This window comes from Lineus longissimus, chromosome 18 (genome assembly GCF_910592395.1).
Source record: "Lineus longissimus chromosome 18, tnLinLong1.2, whole genome shotgun sequence".
Lineage (NCBI taxonomy): Eukaryota > Metazoa > Nemertea > Pilidiophora > Heteronemertea > Lineidae > Lineus > Lineus longissimus.
The window spans coordinates 490,648-504,531 of record NC_088325.1 but is presented as its reverse complement, the minus strand read 5'-3'; the positions used below and the strand labels follow the sequence as shown (position 1 = coordinate 504,531).

Sequence of the window (13,884 nt, the reverse complement as noted above, 5' to 3'; positions counted from 1 at the left end):
AACACGAAGACAAATTTTACGAAATCCGTTTATCTCTTCAAGGGAGACGACAGACAAGAGCCAGGTGGATCTGATTAAGTAATACCCAAGGTCGCCGCAAGATGTCTCTCATAGCTGACAGTACACGACTCGGGCTTGTACAAGGATATATACTTTATGTTAGGTCAAACCGTGTTTCCTAACAATGGATATTGGCAGACTGGAGACCCCTCATCACCTGTAGACCCCCTTTAATGGGCTTATTTTACACAAACCTTAAGCACACAATAGGTATCGTAACTCCCGTGTTTCCGTCTGTGGCTCGACACCACGGGCACTGTTTTACTGCGATGTTAGTTTTTTATGTCGGCGAAGCTTCTAAGACCCGAACAGCCGGTGGCGACACAAAGCTAGACCGCTCGGATGGCGTGACCCTGCTCGACCGTGGCGAACCCTGGCGGCCAGATCGAGCAGACGTCTGCCTCTCCTGGTCTGGTTTCCTCACGCTGCTATGAAGTACCGCGATAGTCTCGCTTCCCGCGAGAGCATGATTGTTATAACGCGGTTTCACATCCGCAAATTTATTCGGATGAATCGGAGGAAGAGTCTCATCTTTTTTGTCCGAAATTTCTATCCTCCCGACGCGTCGTTTCAGCATTTTAGCACTACCCGCGGTAACAGCGCCTTTTCTGTCAAACTCCTGTACTTCTATATCCTCCGAAAACTTGACGGATTTCGAAGAAAGTCCTTTTTGCTCAAATCTAGCTTCACCTTGCTTCGAAGTTTCAAGAGGAGCTTTTGGAAGTTCCTCGGAATCTCGCCTGTAGAGCTGCGTCACAAAGACAGCCGATGAGGTGCATTTTGAGTCATCCTGGTCCTCCGACCTTCTGTTGTTGTCTGCGACCTCAAGTTGGACGTAATCGACCCCCTTCACCCGCCCAATCGCGCTTCTGATATCTCGTGGTAAATGATCCAAAGATTTCTCCCTGTTCACCTTTTGGGCCTCTTTGGCGCCCCTATCGGAAGCCTCCTGATGAAACGACCAACCACGATGCAGGACTTTCTTCTCGTCATCAGACAGACGACCTGCGGGGATGACACTATGAAAAACAGGGTGTTCCAACTTTTCCGGTGACGCGTCTTCCCAGGTGTTTTTCTTTCGTTTCTTTTTCACAACAAACATATCAATGGTGGGCAAAACAGACGGCGATTTGTAAGTGGACGCGGTATTTTTCATATATCGCGGACCTTCTCTACTCATCGCCGCCTCACCGTAATGATGGCGTAGTAACGTCTCAACAGATGGACCGCGCTCTACAATAATCGTGGGTTCGATCTTGTTCATTTCTCGCGAATCCAAGAATCTCTTCTTGTCGTTTTCTATGGCGCGTTGCGCCCGTTTAAAATATTTATCAATCTTTTCGATCCTACTGATTAACAGTCTGCTGTCATCACTATTGCGCAATATCTGATCACCAAATTTCGATCGAATGGGATTCTTGGCTATGTCCAGCGCCCTCTTGCGTTCAAGGAAGGTAGGCTTGTGGCCGGCCATTTTGACGGCGTCATGAGCATTGGTCAACGTCCGTCAATATGATGTGTTTTCTGAAAAGAGATTTGTAGAGTTGACAGCCAAGATTCACATCATACATTAGAACTGAATTAGTCGAGAAAGGAGACTTCATTATTCAAGCACATATCTGACTTGTTTTCAAGACCTAAGAGAATAAGTTGTGCTCGGTTCATAACCTTTAATAGATAAAACGTAGTTTTAGTTACAGCAGCTAAGGCCGGAATCGCGTAGCTTTCCACAGGCATCGTCATGGTCTCCGACCACGAACTTAACCTTCAGACGACTCTCTAATTCGCTCTCAAAGTTGAGGTCGAAATGGAAGACATACATGATACACAACCGCCAGGTCATGTAAAACATGTACATATCGATGTGTAACAGTGTTGTTGATCCGTACGCTAGAAAAGCGTTGTTTACAACCATAGTGTTGTTCAGTGGAGCAAAGGTACAAGGGGCTGTGCTGTCCATCTGTTATAACTACCCCGTCTAGGTGATTGGCAATTATCATTATGTGTCCGAAGTCAACCAGAATTGGTAATCAGGAGTGACGAATCTATAATCAGCCAACCGGCAAAGCTAACAGACCGCAACAACCCATCCAAAAAGAAATCTTTGGACCCGGTTGAATCATTGGTTAAGAACTGTTCCTATTGGTTAACCAAATTAGCTGAATTACACTTTAAGGTATTGACGCGTATATCCCGCGTCTTGTTGTCGTGAATCGGTATTGCTTCACACAAAGTATCAGTCAAGCGGAGCACACGGCCAGCGAATCGGAATGATGAACATGCAAAGCACAAGTATAGATTAGATTTAATCCACACTTGATTGTACAAACAGCATACGTGGCATTTCTTGCATAAAAAAGTGGTACATGTATTTCGCGCCTAACGCATCCAGGACGTATCCTGACAAAAAAGGTCTGAATGAGCTGACCTGAGAGAGGAGTGTGGCTATCCGGAACCTGTAGGGACGGAATAAAACAGACGACACCATTCGCCTACAGAACAAGAGAGATTATAAAGCACGCAGAAGAAGGAGAACCTGCACCACAAAAAGAATATGATTTTCAAAAAGGACAAAACGAGAAATCTAACCAACTTTGCACCTGTTAAACCTTTATGCGTGTTATTCCTTTATGATATTGCTTCATCATTATCATGATCGTATCATATACACCAATCTGTTTTACAAAACGTACACCCAAAAATGGAAATAAACCATGCTCGTTATCATAAAACAGAAATTGAGATAATCTGCCAATGTTTGCATTGTGATATAAACTTCACGGGAACTGTCATATCATTTTAATCGCATTTAAGTTATTCATTTAAGTTAGCCGCTCGTATTCTTGTTTTCTGTTCTCAAGTGAAAACGAGATGATAAGAGAACGCCCATTTGATGTGAACCTCATCCTAAGACCAAATTGTAGTGATTGAATACAACAAAATATTGAGGAATCCTCGCCGAGAAAAGGACAAGTTATTTGGTCACCAGTTTTAGTGGTAGGCCTATGCCGTCTTATTCGGTAAACTTGGCCTCCCAGCATAGCGGTATACTGATCAAATATTATGCTAATCGCCTGAACAGAAAGTGATATTGATAAACAGAGATTTATAGAACAGAGAACATGACAAAGAAAAACATGTGTATGACGATGTCGTGCTGGAGATTATGATGATCCTGTTAAAACTGAGCGACTGGGAGATTTTGTCAATTTGCCAGTTTGGTAACACTTGCCGATTATTAGGTGGGGTGCGACAATCCTAAAGTACAGTAGAACCTCTCTATGAAGGACACCCTCGGGACTGAAAAGTCCTGTCCTTAATAGAGAGGTGTCCTGATTAGCGAGGTCGAATTGAATGGAAACAACCTATATGTATTTTGGACCAAAACTAGAGTCCTTAATAGAGAGGGTGTCCATAGTAGAGAGGTGTCCGCTAAGGGAGGTTCTACTATATATACTGTTCAGGAGGAGGAGGAATACCGAGACACAACGCTAATAGATTGGCATGGTTTATGAATTTACAAGTTCGGTGAAACTGAGGGGCTGGGAGAGTTTTCATTCCTTCGCAACGAAATGAAGAGACGCAATGGAATGTTCGAACCCACGACTTTGGAACCCGACCCGGCCTTAAACCAGCGAAACGCATCTTGACCACCAAGATTTTTGCATCTTAAAACATTCAATAGTGCCTACTATGAAAAATATATAAGCGAGCCTTATATATTTTTGCTACAATCCAGAAATGGCGACAACGCGTACGTCTTTATACCGACGCAATATCCGGGCGAAAGAGATCGTTTACACTGTTACATAAACAAATATATCAAAACGGAAAAAAAGGCATGCGTGGTGTATGACGAGTTACTTACGTATTTTGAGAGATATATAGGATATGTGATCGCCCATATCATATGCTGATAGCCTCCGGGCTGCCAGTTCCATTACACGGTGTCCCATTAGCGTCCACACACTTGCACAACCTTGGCGCGTCTGTTTGCGCGGGAGATTGAGTACAAAATAATATTTGACAACTTTTTCTCTCAAATTTATGTGTACTTTATCCACTTAAAGACGCACTACGTAGTTTTCGAAACAGGGTACCAGTACTAGGTTAAAGACATAATTTGGCTCAATATTTGAATTTTGACGGACATTTTCTGAAGATGTACTAAACACATTTTTCTGTAATGTGGCGTGTTGTCTGATCGAAGATGCCAAGATAGTTTCAGAGTTTCAGCGCTATTGCATGCTTGACTTCATTACGACAATGAATCATTGGATTTGCCTCAGCCACGAAAAAACATATAACGCACACGAATGGTGTACGCCTTTAAAAAGTAACCTAACCAAAATGGGGTCATCGTTGATTTTTTTCATATGAGTTAAAACGACCGTGGTTTTATTAGTTTATTGAAAACATAAAAGTGGCATTAAAAATTTGAGATGAGACAAAATTTAAAAAAAATTTAAAAAAAATTCCGCACCTCTGCCGGGATTCGAACCCGGAATCTCTGGATTAGAAGTCCAGCGCCTTGTCCATTAGGCCACAGAGGCACCTGCTCAACCGGGTCGATTAGAATAGGCCTATTGTTAGGAAGAATTAAAGGCACGTTGCATCATCATAACCGTTTTATCAGAGCGTCCCGAGGATAAAGAATTCTATTATGTGCGGGTATTGAAAGCCATGCCCATGGGTCTCTATAGAAATATACCCCAATCTGAAAACTATAAACTTGATTACTTATAGGCCTAGGTTATAATAGCAGATGTCTCGATCTCGAATGGATAACCATTTGCGGTTGTACTTGATTGGGGAGAGTATTTACACAAACCAAAAGTTCAAGTTAAACTGTGACGTTTGAATTGTTTGTGACGTAATCACAAACACGGTTTGTTCTGTCACGATTGGGTGAGAATGTCCCATGTTGCCAACTGCATGGGAAAATATAATATTAGTTCAGTTGGTCGAGTTCTAGGCCTTAGGATCGCCTTATGATATTTGTATTCACAGCTGCCAATTAAAGCTCTTTTGAACAACATGTTTACACCAGGTCTGCCTGAAATGTTCGATTTGAATACATCTTATAGAAATGCAAATATGTTTCTTTACAGTACTTAACGAATTTAAACTTTTTAATGACGTAGGCCTTCTTGATATCATTCTGAACCCCATGATTTTATAGTCCCTTTCAATGCAAGCCTTTATGTACATTGATTGATGAGATATAAAACTTTGGCCAGTCCGCTCGGAGTACATGCCATGGAATTAGGTATTTACGAACAACGTCCAACCAGATGCCGGGATAAGGCCACTTTAATGGCTGATCTCAAAGTCTGAACGAGACCAAGCAGCGTGGGCCAGCTCGTGAAACAGATTTAACAGCGTTTGTTATGACGGACGGACGCATTAGTAACCTGTTACAATCCCAATTACCGCATGGCATGTTCGACGAATTAACTTTTTTGCTCTTTGATTTTGCCTACCGTACCAAAATCGTAAATTATGTTCATTTTGCAATTATAATGAATATGTATCGTCAGAAAAGAAAAGGCGTCGGTGTCGCGTATATAGCCTATATAAAGTCTTGTTGATTAATGATACTAATTACCACGGTATGGGACTTGTCTTAGAGTGCCTGTCGACCCCTTCACCATTTTCAATAGAAACGAGGCAGTTTGATCGCGTTCAACTATAAATCCATAGATCAATCTGTCACTTATTTCGTCAATTTGTTGATGAGCCTTTTCTGGCTGTCAGTGATCGGAAGTTGTAAGCTTGTTCCTTAATGTGAAATCCTGACTGTGGAAAAAAACATGAAATTATTGTCGACGGGACTTCGTTCACATCACCTGTGTGTGTGTGTGGGGGGGGGGGGGGGGGGGAGTACAGGGTTATACATTGACCGCTGCATAATCTCACCTTATAATTATGAGGTCCAGTATTAGGTAATGTCCCGTCAACATGAAATCGTCAACTCCATATCAGAAAGATTCCTGTAGGGAAATGTCATCCCAGGATGCCATCTTGTCCCTTCTGTTCTTCACAAATCTCATCTCAAAGAATGAAGAATGGCAGTTTTGAGTCGTGAAGGAAGGACTGTCCTGGTGTCTCACATTCCTGCCACAAGGCCTAGTCTCAGTTTACCATCTTTGCAGCGTTCATTTCCAAACTATTCGCATGATCGTCACTCTATGAATGTCCTCAAATTCCCCCAATCGACTGACCAGCCAATATATCATTATCGTCTGCTTCGGTTCCAACCTCCGTCCAGAGAACAACACTTCGCCTGGAGCATGATTAGTCAATCGATGGCAGAGACACCTTTCCTCTTCTAATCAAACTAAATACTGCACATTAGAGAGGTTGAGATTCCTGAACTTACGTTTATTCTGGCGCGCAGATATCGAAGTAAGCATGTCTTTGAACGGTTTAGTTGTGAAATTCTAATTTCCAGAAACATTACCTTTATGTGTCATTATCTCACAGGTGTCGCAGCTAGCCCTACACCAACACTCTGTTTTCAGCGTTCCCTAAAGAATGGGGAACTACTCAGGAATGCAGACACCGGTATAACGGTTTTGAGTGTTTCCTTTCTGAGTCTTTCCCTTCATTGTTTGGGACGCCGAAAGCAAGATTGACAGGCTCCTGTCTAGCCAGCTGTCCATTGTATGGAAACACATAAATATAGGGAACAACCACACAGATGTTACACAGGTTGTCAAAAGCAGCTGCTTATAAGAATAAACTACATTTAAAGGGAGTAAACTGAAAGACTGGGATGGAAGGTGTTTGGAAAAAAAGGATAAAAATGAGAAAAAGTAAGCCGCACTGCTGCACTTGCTGTGCCCCGTGTGAGGATCGAACTCACGACCTTCAGATTATGAGACTGACGCGCTGCCTACTGCGCTAACGAGGCGGCTGGAAGCGAGGTACGATTTGATATTATATGAATTACCATACGCCGCCTGGGGAATTCTCAATACGTCATCTAAAAGTCATGTGATTGGGGAAGACCTTTCTAAATGTTTTTAGAAGATTTTGATCTTGTGATCACCATTTAAGTTTGATTTGAGGCCATTTAACAATGTGATAATGGTCAGTTTGGCACCAGAGAGCAGTAGCAGACGAATGAGCACGGGTGTAAGTGATGGATTTGCTGACATAATGCGTGGAAACTGAAAATTTTGGAAGTTTTTGTTTCATATCTCAGTTTCCAGGTTTCCTCATTTCAAATTCAAAAAGAAACAATTTTTGGTTGCATGAAAGTGCAAGGACACAGTGCTCATTAAAAACCAAATCGTGTAGTAGGCCTAAGTGCTGACTGTGTTGCTGAAGAGTGAAGTGTTGTGGTGGTTTGTGTGAAATTTTCGCAGGTGGGTCATGAAACTGTACTGCCCTACTCGCTACTGGTATCGTAGAAAAAGTAGTTTAAAAACTGTTTCATTTATTACCGGGATTCACATTGTCTTATTCAAAGATAGAATGTGGCATTGTATATTGCAAGCTTGAAAAAAAAGCTTTTCCTTTTCAGGGCCACTTTTTCAATGCGGACTCCATCAACAACAGCTCAGAAGAGATGTTCTCAGAGTATACGACGTTGAACACGGAGGTTGAACCTCAGATCAGATCGATCAACACGCCATGGGCGATCGTGTTACAGTTGGGCGTCATCGTAAGTTGACCAATAGAGAGTCAGTCTTAATGGAGGTGACACTTCTTGGTCTGCAAATACCCAGCCCTGTACAACAATTCGCAGCAGCCAAAGCCATATGACTGTAAGATTGTGAATATTAATTTTGCACTTTTTGATTTCGCACATGAGTGTGTAATCGCGAAAGTAAAACAAACTTACTGTTACTGATGTCTGCAGTTAGGCTACTATGATAAACTCTTTTCTCATCTTTCAGCTGATGATGGAGATAGCTGTCTTCGTCGTCCCAGTGATTTGCCATCTCAGTTCATCGTCGGCCTGTATCATTGATGACTTCTCCATTCTCATTTACGTGCATGCTGGAGTTTGGATCATAAGTCTCGCCATCGACCGCTACGTCAGACGTCAACACTATTTTTCCCGCCGGAATGGCTACCTGGAGTTCTATAGAATCACACGGCATATTCGTCGGTCGGCGTTTGTTGTGCTGTCTGGAGGTTAGAGTATTTTGGAGTCTGGTAGTGCGATAAATGTTCCTGTTCAGTCAGACGATCTTAGGTGTGAACCCTGGCTGGACACTGCTTCCAGGTGAAGCTCTGGTGAAAGGCCGGTTTGACATTGACCTTGTATCCAGGCCATGTGAGACCATGAGTCAATATCAAGCATTGTGCACTACTTTTAATGTTTACCTGGAGACAAGAATTTGTTTATTAATGAGCATATCATCTTTAACTTGGGTATTCCTTGAACATAAATGTCATGGCTCAGTGATTCTATTTCAAGGATAACTTTGAACTTTGAACTTTCAGGTAATGTGGTTTTGACTGTTCTGATGGCAGCCATCCAGGATGCCTGTAAAGGGAAGTCGCCGTGCGAAGCCATCGGGATTGAGCGCTGCCATTACCTCCAAATACTCATCTCCTTAGAAACTGCCATCATTTTGCCTTTATATGCTATTTACCTTGGTAAGCTAAAGTCCTATGTCCTATAAGCCGGACTGTAACTTTTGGTTATTATGCTTTCTAAAAACACAACATGCAGTGTTCAAAAGTTTAAAACTTGTTTCTAACGACAGTACCTGCAAAGATGAATCTATAAAAACTAAAGCAAAATTTGTCTCTTATAATGTCACCACTAATGAAAGGGCCAGCCGGTTTTGGCTTATGAGACACTCTTTACTTCCAAACTCCTATCTCTAACGCCAGGCGCCTGATGAGAAGACAGTTTGTACCCTCCATCTAGCTGGCGGCTAACCAACCGGCCACATCGGAAAGAGGTTACCCGGGGGCCTCGAACCTTCGACCTTCTGTTCACAAGACGGACACCTTCACCACTAGGCCATCAGGATTGGATCTGTATGTCTATATTCTTCTTCCAATATTTCTGCCCACATCTGGAGTGACTTTATTTCTTTCCAGTGCGGACGTGTAAGTTCAATCGGATGAGAGCAGCGCCTGACGCATGTCAAGATGAAATAATGACCAGTTTCCTTGTGACGCAGTCTCATACCTCAGAGGTGGGCTTTAGGTAGGTAGTTCCATATTTGATATGCATCATCAAGTATACACGAGTTTCTGAATTGAACCTTTTAAACGGGAAATGAGAAGGTATTTTTCTTGGGCGTTGAATATGTCAAAAGTAGGCTAGATTGTTGGCCGTGCGAAAACCCCGTTAAACTCATTGATGAATCAGAATGTGACCTACAGTTGTGTTCTTGCCTTTCAGAGATGAGGATTACCTGGATGAGGTTTTAGAAAAGCAAGGCGACATGATACGCTATCTACGACAGCACAACGCAAACCTCGGCAAGAAAATCCTCAAACTTACGGCAGAAGTGAACAATCGGCCGAGATAGTGTGACGATGATGTGAAAGGATGGTGTCAATAAGCTCTGGGGTCTGCCCCAGGTACAGGGCCAGGGGTCGTGGATGATGGAATGGAGCAGTTGCAGCCTGAAAATAGAATGAGAATGATGATGTGGTCTGGTGGTCCCAGTATCAACCCTGACTGCAGATGATTTTGTGACCTTTACTATAGTAGGGCGCTTTCCTTGATATGTGAACTGGTGCTTATAGTATCTCCCCTTGAAAGCAGATGATCTGTATGACCTTTGGCAGGTCACTTTCCTAAATGTCATCGTGTGGTCGTAGTATCTGCTCCTAAAAGCAGATGATCTGTGTGACCTTTGGCAGGGTGCTTTCCTTGATGATGTGATCTTGTAATCATACTATCTATGCTAGAAATCAGGAATCAGTTAGCGAAGGCTAAGGTCTGTAAGACGAAAGAGAATGAATAGCTAGGCCTATGCGTATCCCAACCATAGCCTTCCAAGAAACGGAAATAGGTAACTGAGGTGAGTAGAATCGAGAATAAGGAACCAGAAACAAGTAGCCAACTTCAACTTGGTCTAAGCAATCAGATATTAGTTCCTATACTTAACACTGCATGGCAGCACCAGTGTCGGTCCGCTCGATGTAGGTCATGTCAGATATTAGTTCCTATACTTAACACTGCATGGCAGCACCAGTGTCGGTCCGCTCGATGTAGGTCATGTGGTGAAGCGATCAGATATTAGTTCCTATACTTAACACTGCATGGCAGCACCAGTGTCGGTCCGCTCGATGTAGGTCATGTGGTGAAGCGATCAGATATTAGTTCCTATACTTAACACTGCATGGCAGCACCAGTGTCGGTCTGCTTAATTGTTCGGGTCTGGGTATCAACATAGTGAATGGTCGTTCTGGTCAAGATGAAGGTGTAGGAAAAACCACCTGCGCTGATTGTTCAGTCATAGATTATTTTCTCCTCACAACTGATTTATTTAGTTTTGTACAAGATTTTTTTGTCGGCGATTTTAACGGTATGTTTTCTGATAAGCATTGCCCTGTAAGTTTGGTTTGTAATTGGTGTGGCGATTATAGGAATGAGCAAAATTTAGCTATAGAAAGTGATGAAGTCGTTCCAAAACCATGGTGTGATGAAAAAAAGGATGTCTTTATGCAACATTTAGACAGGAGGGTGATAGACGAAATAACCAAATGGACCCAGGATGTTGGTACTGGTGATTTAACTGTTGATCAGATTGACAATGTGCTAGAAAAATATCAGTCAGTACTGATTGGTAGTGCTGTTGAAACATTCGGTGTAAAAGGGAATAATAGGAGACATAGACCTGACATTTTAAAAAGGAAACCTTGGTATAATGAAGAGTGCAGATTACAGAAAAGTGCTTTTAATCGTGCCCGGAAGCGTTTTAGAAATGTTAAGTCGCATGCAAATAGGACCCAAATGAAAAACGAGAGAAAACAGTACAAGAAGTTACTAAAGACCAGTTTACATAGGTATAATCTGAGTAGAATAGAGGATCTGAAACAGTTGAAAGACCACGAGTCTCACAAATTTTGGAAGATGTTGAATGTTAGGGGAAATGAACAAGATAGAATACCTGATAATATGCTCGACACTTTACAAAATCATTTTAAAGAATTAAATGCTGGGAATGTGGCCGACGAAAGTTTCGAGATGACTACTGAGCAGATAAACAGGGGAGATGAAGTGTTGAATAGGCAGATAGAGAGGGGGGAAATTTTGACCCAAATAAGAAAATTGAAGCGGAGAAAGGCCAGTGGAGTTGACGGTATTACAAACGAACTTATCATTAACACCGGGGAGTATTTAATAGATTTTTATTATAATTTGTTTAACATAATTTTGGACAGTGGATGCATACCGACAAATTGGATTAATGGCATTATAAAACCAATCTATAAGAAAAAGGGTGATAGAACAAAGGGTGAGAATTACAGAGGTATTACTTTATTAAGCTGTTTAGGTAAATTGTTCACAGCTATTTTAAATAGCAGGTTAGACGAGTATGTGAATTTACACGAGGTATTAGGTGAAGAACAAACAGGTTTCAGATCAGGTTACTCTACCATGGACAATGTTTTTGTTCTGAAGTGTTTGATTGATTTGTATTTGAGTAAGGGCAAACGCTTATATGTGGTATTTATTGATTTCAAACAAGCTTTCGATAAAATATGGAGGTTAGGACTTTGGCGTAAACTTATTGGAAATGGTATAAACGGTAAAATATTGAATGTCATGGTAAATATGTATGATAAAGCGAAATCGTGTGTTCAGATTAACAATAATAGATCATATTATTTTCCGTGTTCCATAGGGGTTAGGCAGGGCGAAAATATGTCGCCACTCTTATTTGCGTTATATCTAAACGATTTTGAAATTTTTTTGAACGACCATGGTTTTAATGGTCCTTCTGATTTACATATCAATAGCCGATGTGAGTTTTTAGACAACTTGGAGATTTTTTTGAAGCTGGCAATATTATTGTATGCGGACGATATGATTCTTATGGCAGATGATCCTAACGAGTTACAAAACGCCCTGAACTTATTGCACGATTACTGTGAGGAGTGGCATCTGATCGTAAATATTAAGAAAACCAAGGCAATGATTTTTTCTCGGGGAAAGCTTAGAGTAAATATACCGGAATTTAGATATAATGGGGGTAGGGTCGAGTTGGTAGACCATTTCACATACTTAGGCGTAACATTCTCATATAATGGAAATTTTGCGAGGGCAATAAAAGATAGATATAATAAAGGTATGAAAGCCATGTTTGGTGTACTGAGAGCGTGTAGAAGACTTTCTCTTACGGTCGAATTGAGTCTAGACATATTTGACAAAGTAGTCACACCAGTTTTGCTATACGGTAGTGAGGTGTGGGGTAACCAAAACACCGAGTTGCTGGACCGTGTACAAGTTAAATTTTGCAAATATTTGCTACGATTACCGTTAAGAACTCCTACAGTAATGGTAATGGGAGAACTTGGGCGACACTCTTTGAAGATTCACATAGCCGTGCGAATGTTATCTTTTTGGAACAGACTCAGAATTGGAAAAACAGATAAATGGGCTTATATCTTTTATAACATAACTAGGGAGCATTTAGACAAGGGTTATTTAAACCAAGGCTGGTGTAAAAGTGTGAGAACTGTTCTAGACGGCTGTGGCCTCACTCAAATTTGGTATACTCCCGAGGTTTTGTCCCTACGAGAACTGAAAATTGTAGTTGAACAGATAATGAGAGACCAGTGTGAACAACTATGGAGAAACGAGGTAAATAACGATTTCAGATGTATAATTTATAGAATGTTTAAACAAAACCTGAATATGGAGCCCTATGTTAAAAAATTACCATTATATCAAACGGTCAGTATTTGTAAATTTCGTACTGGATCTATAAAATTCCCAGAAACAGTAACCAGAATGTATAGAAATGAAACTGCAGAAAATATTTGTGGTCTTTGTGACCAGGTTTGTGTAAGAGACGAACTTCATTATTTTATTACGTGTCCGTATTTCCGTCACATGCGAGTAAGGTTGTTTCCAAACTTAAAAGAATTACCTCAGGTTTTTTATCATGAATTTTTCCATCGCATTATGACTAAATGTTCCCGGGTAAACTTAGACAATATTCATAGTTTTTGTAAAGAATTCATCAGCTTGGTCCACCATATGTAAATGTTAAATCATGTAACCTCTTATACCCGAAAGGGTTTTTTGGAGAGAAATAAATTATGTTAATTATGTTATGTTAATGAATCACATGATACCAGATGACCCGTCCTGCACAGGCTCATTTTAACCCTTCAGGGTTCGGAGATCTGGGAGAAATAGAAATGATGGCTTGGTTGGATATGAAAAAATTAAAGTAACCTGTATCAAATCAATAATTTGGAGCTTTGCTTTTTAGCTATAAACAGTGAGCAAGTTTTGTAAAACTATCCATTTCGCCAAAAAATGGCTCGGTAAGGTTGTCAGTTTTTCGCTACGAATTGCTCGTCCTTGGTCATACTTTGTCGGAATCTGGAAAAGACACTTCAGACTTTGAGGTTTGAGATGAATATCATGTATAACACTTTGATCAACTGATACCACGTTCTGTGAAGTCAGTTAGTCACATGTGGCCAATTTTCAGCTAAATTTTAAATAAAAAATAAAATAGATTTTTGAAGTTAATTTTTCATGACTGTTACTGTTAGTTATGTTGAAAAATACCAGATGACCTACACAGCTCGTGTTTCCATTGTCTATAGTGTCATCTGCTGTTTTGTTGAGATTTATTGAATTTTAACCTTTTGGGGTTT

General features: G+C 41.1%; 2 protein-coding genes and 2 non-coding genes across 5 annotated transcripts; 1 reads left to right on the top strand and 3 right to left on the bottom strand.

Moving 5' to 3' along the window:
* Positions 1 to 14: 14 nt before the first annotated feature.
* On the bottom strand, positions 15 to 6,248 carry LOC135502416 (uncharacterized). Of its 2 annotated transcripts, none has more exons than XM_064795233.1 (2): positions 5,980 to 6,248; positions 15 to 1,584 (listed from the first exon to the last, which is right to left on the bottom strand). In XM_064795233.1, the coding sequence occupies exon 2, from the start codon at positions 1,532 to 1,534 to the stop codon at positions 341 to 343; it is 1,194 nt and encodes a 397-aa protein (XP_064651303.1). In that variant the 5' UTR covers positions 1,535 to 1,584; positions 5,980 to 6,248; the 3' UTR covers positions 15 to 340. The 2 variants fall into 2 exon arrangements, with proteins under 2 accessions (XP_064651303.1, XP_064651304.1); XM_064795234.1 differs by lacking the exon at positions 5,980 to 6,248 and adding an exon at positions 3,929 to 4,028.
* On the bottom strand, positions 4,541 to 4,613 carry Trnar-ucu (transfer RNA arginine (anticodon UCU)). The gene has a single exon. It is a non-coding gene; the product is annotated as a tRNA-Arg (tRNA).
* Positions 6,249 to 6,903: 655 nt separating the features above from the next.
* On the bottom strand, positions 6,904 to 6,976 carry Trnam-cau (transfer RNA methionine (anticodon CAU)). Its single transcript has one exon. It is a non-coding gene; the product is annotated as a tRNA-Met (tRNA).
* Positions 6,977 to 7,067: 91 nt separating this feature from the next.
* On the top strand, positions 7,068 to 13,751 carry LOC135502323 (transmembrane protein 192-like). Its single transcript, XM_064795059.1, has 6 exons — positions 7,068 to 7,200; positions 7,592 to 7,732; positions 7,968 to 8,208; positions 8,521 to 8,676; positions 9,130 to 9,238; positions 9,437 to 13,751. Exons 1-6 carry the CDS (start codon positions 7,153 to 7,155, stop codon positions 9,564 to 9,566), a joined length of 825 nt encoding a protein of 274 aa, XP_064651129.1. The 5' UTR covers positions 7,068 to 7,152; the 3' UTR covers positions 9,567 to 13,751.
* The last annotated feature ends 133 nt before the right edge of the window (positions 13,752 to 13,884 follow it).

What these genes read in the sequence shown, in the direction of transcription:
- LOC135502416 (XM_064795233.1), bottom strand. Translation starts at nt 1,534, where the DNA reads ATGGCCGGCCACAAGCCTACCTTCCTTGAACGCAAGAGGGCGCTGGAC.
- LOC135502323 (XM_064795059.1), top strand. Translation starts at nt 7,153, where the DNA reads ATGGTCAGTTTGGCACCAGAGAGCAGTAGCAGACGAATGAGCACGGGT. An exon ending in GCAGACGAATGAGCACGGGT is followed by an intron (nt 7,201 to 7,591) that starts GTAAGTGATGGA and finishes TTTCCTTTTCAG; the next exon opens with GGCCACTTTTTCAATGCGGA. An exon ending in TTTATATGCTATTTACCTTG is followed by an intron (nt 8,677 to 9,129) that starts GTAAGCTAAAGT and finishes ATTTCTTTCCAG; the next exon opens with TGCGGACGTGTAAGTTCAAT.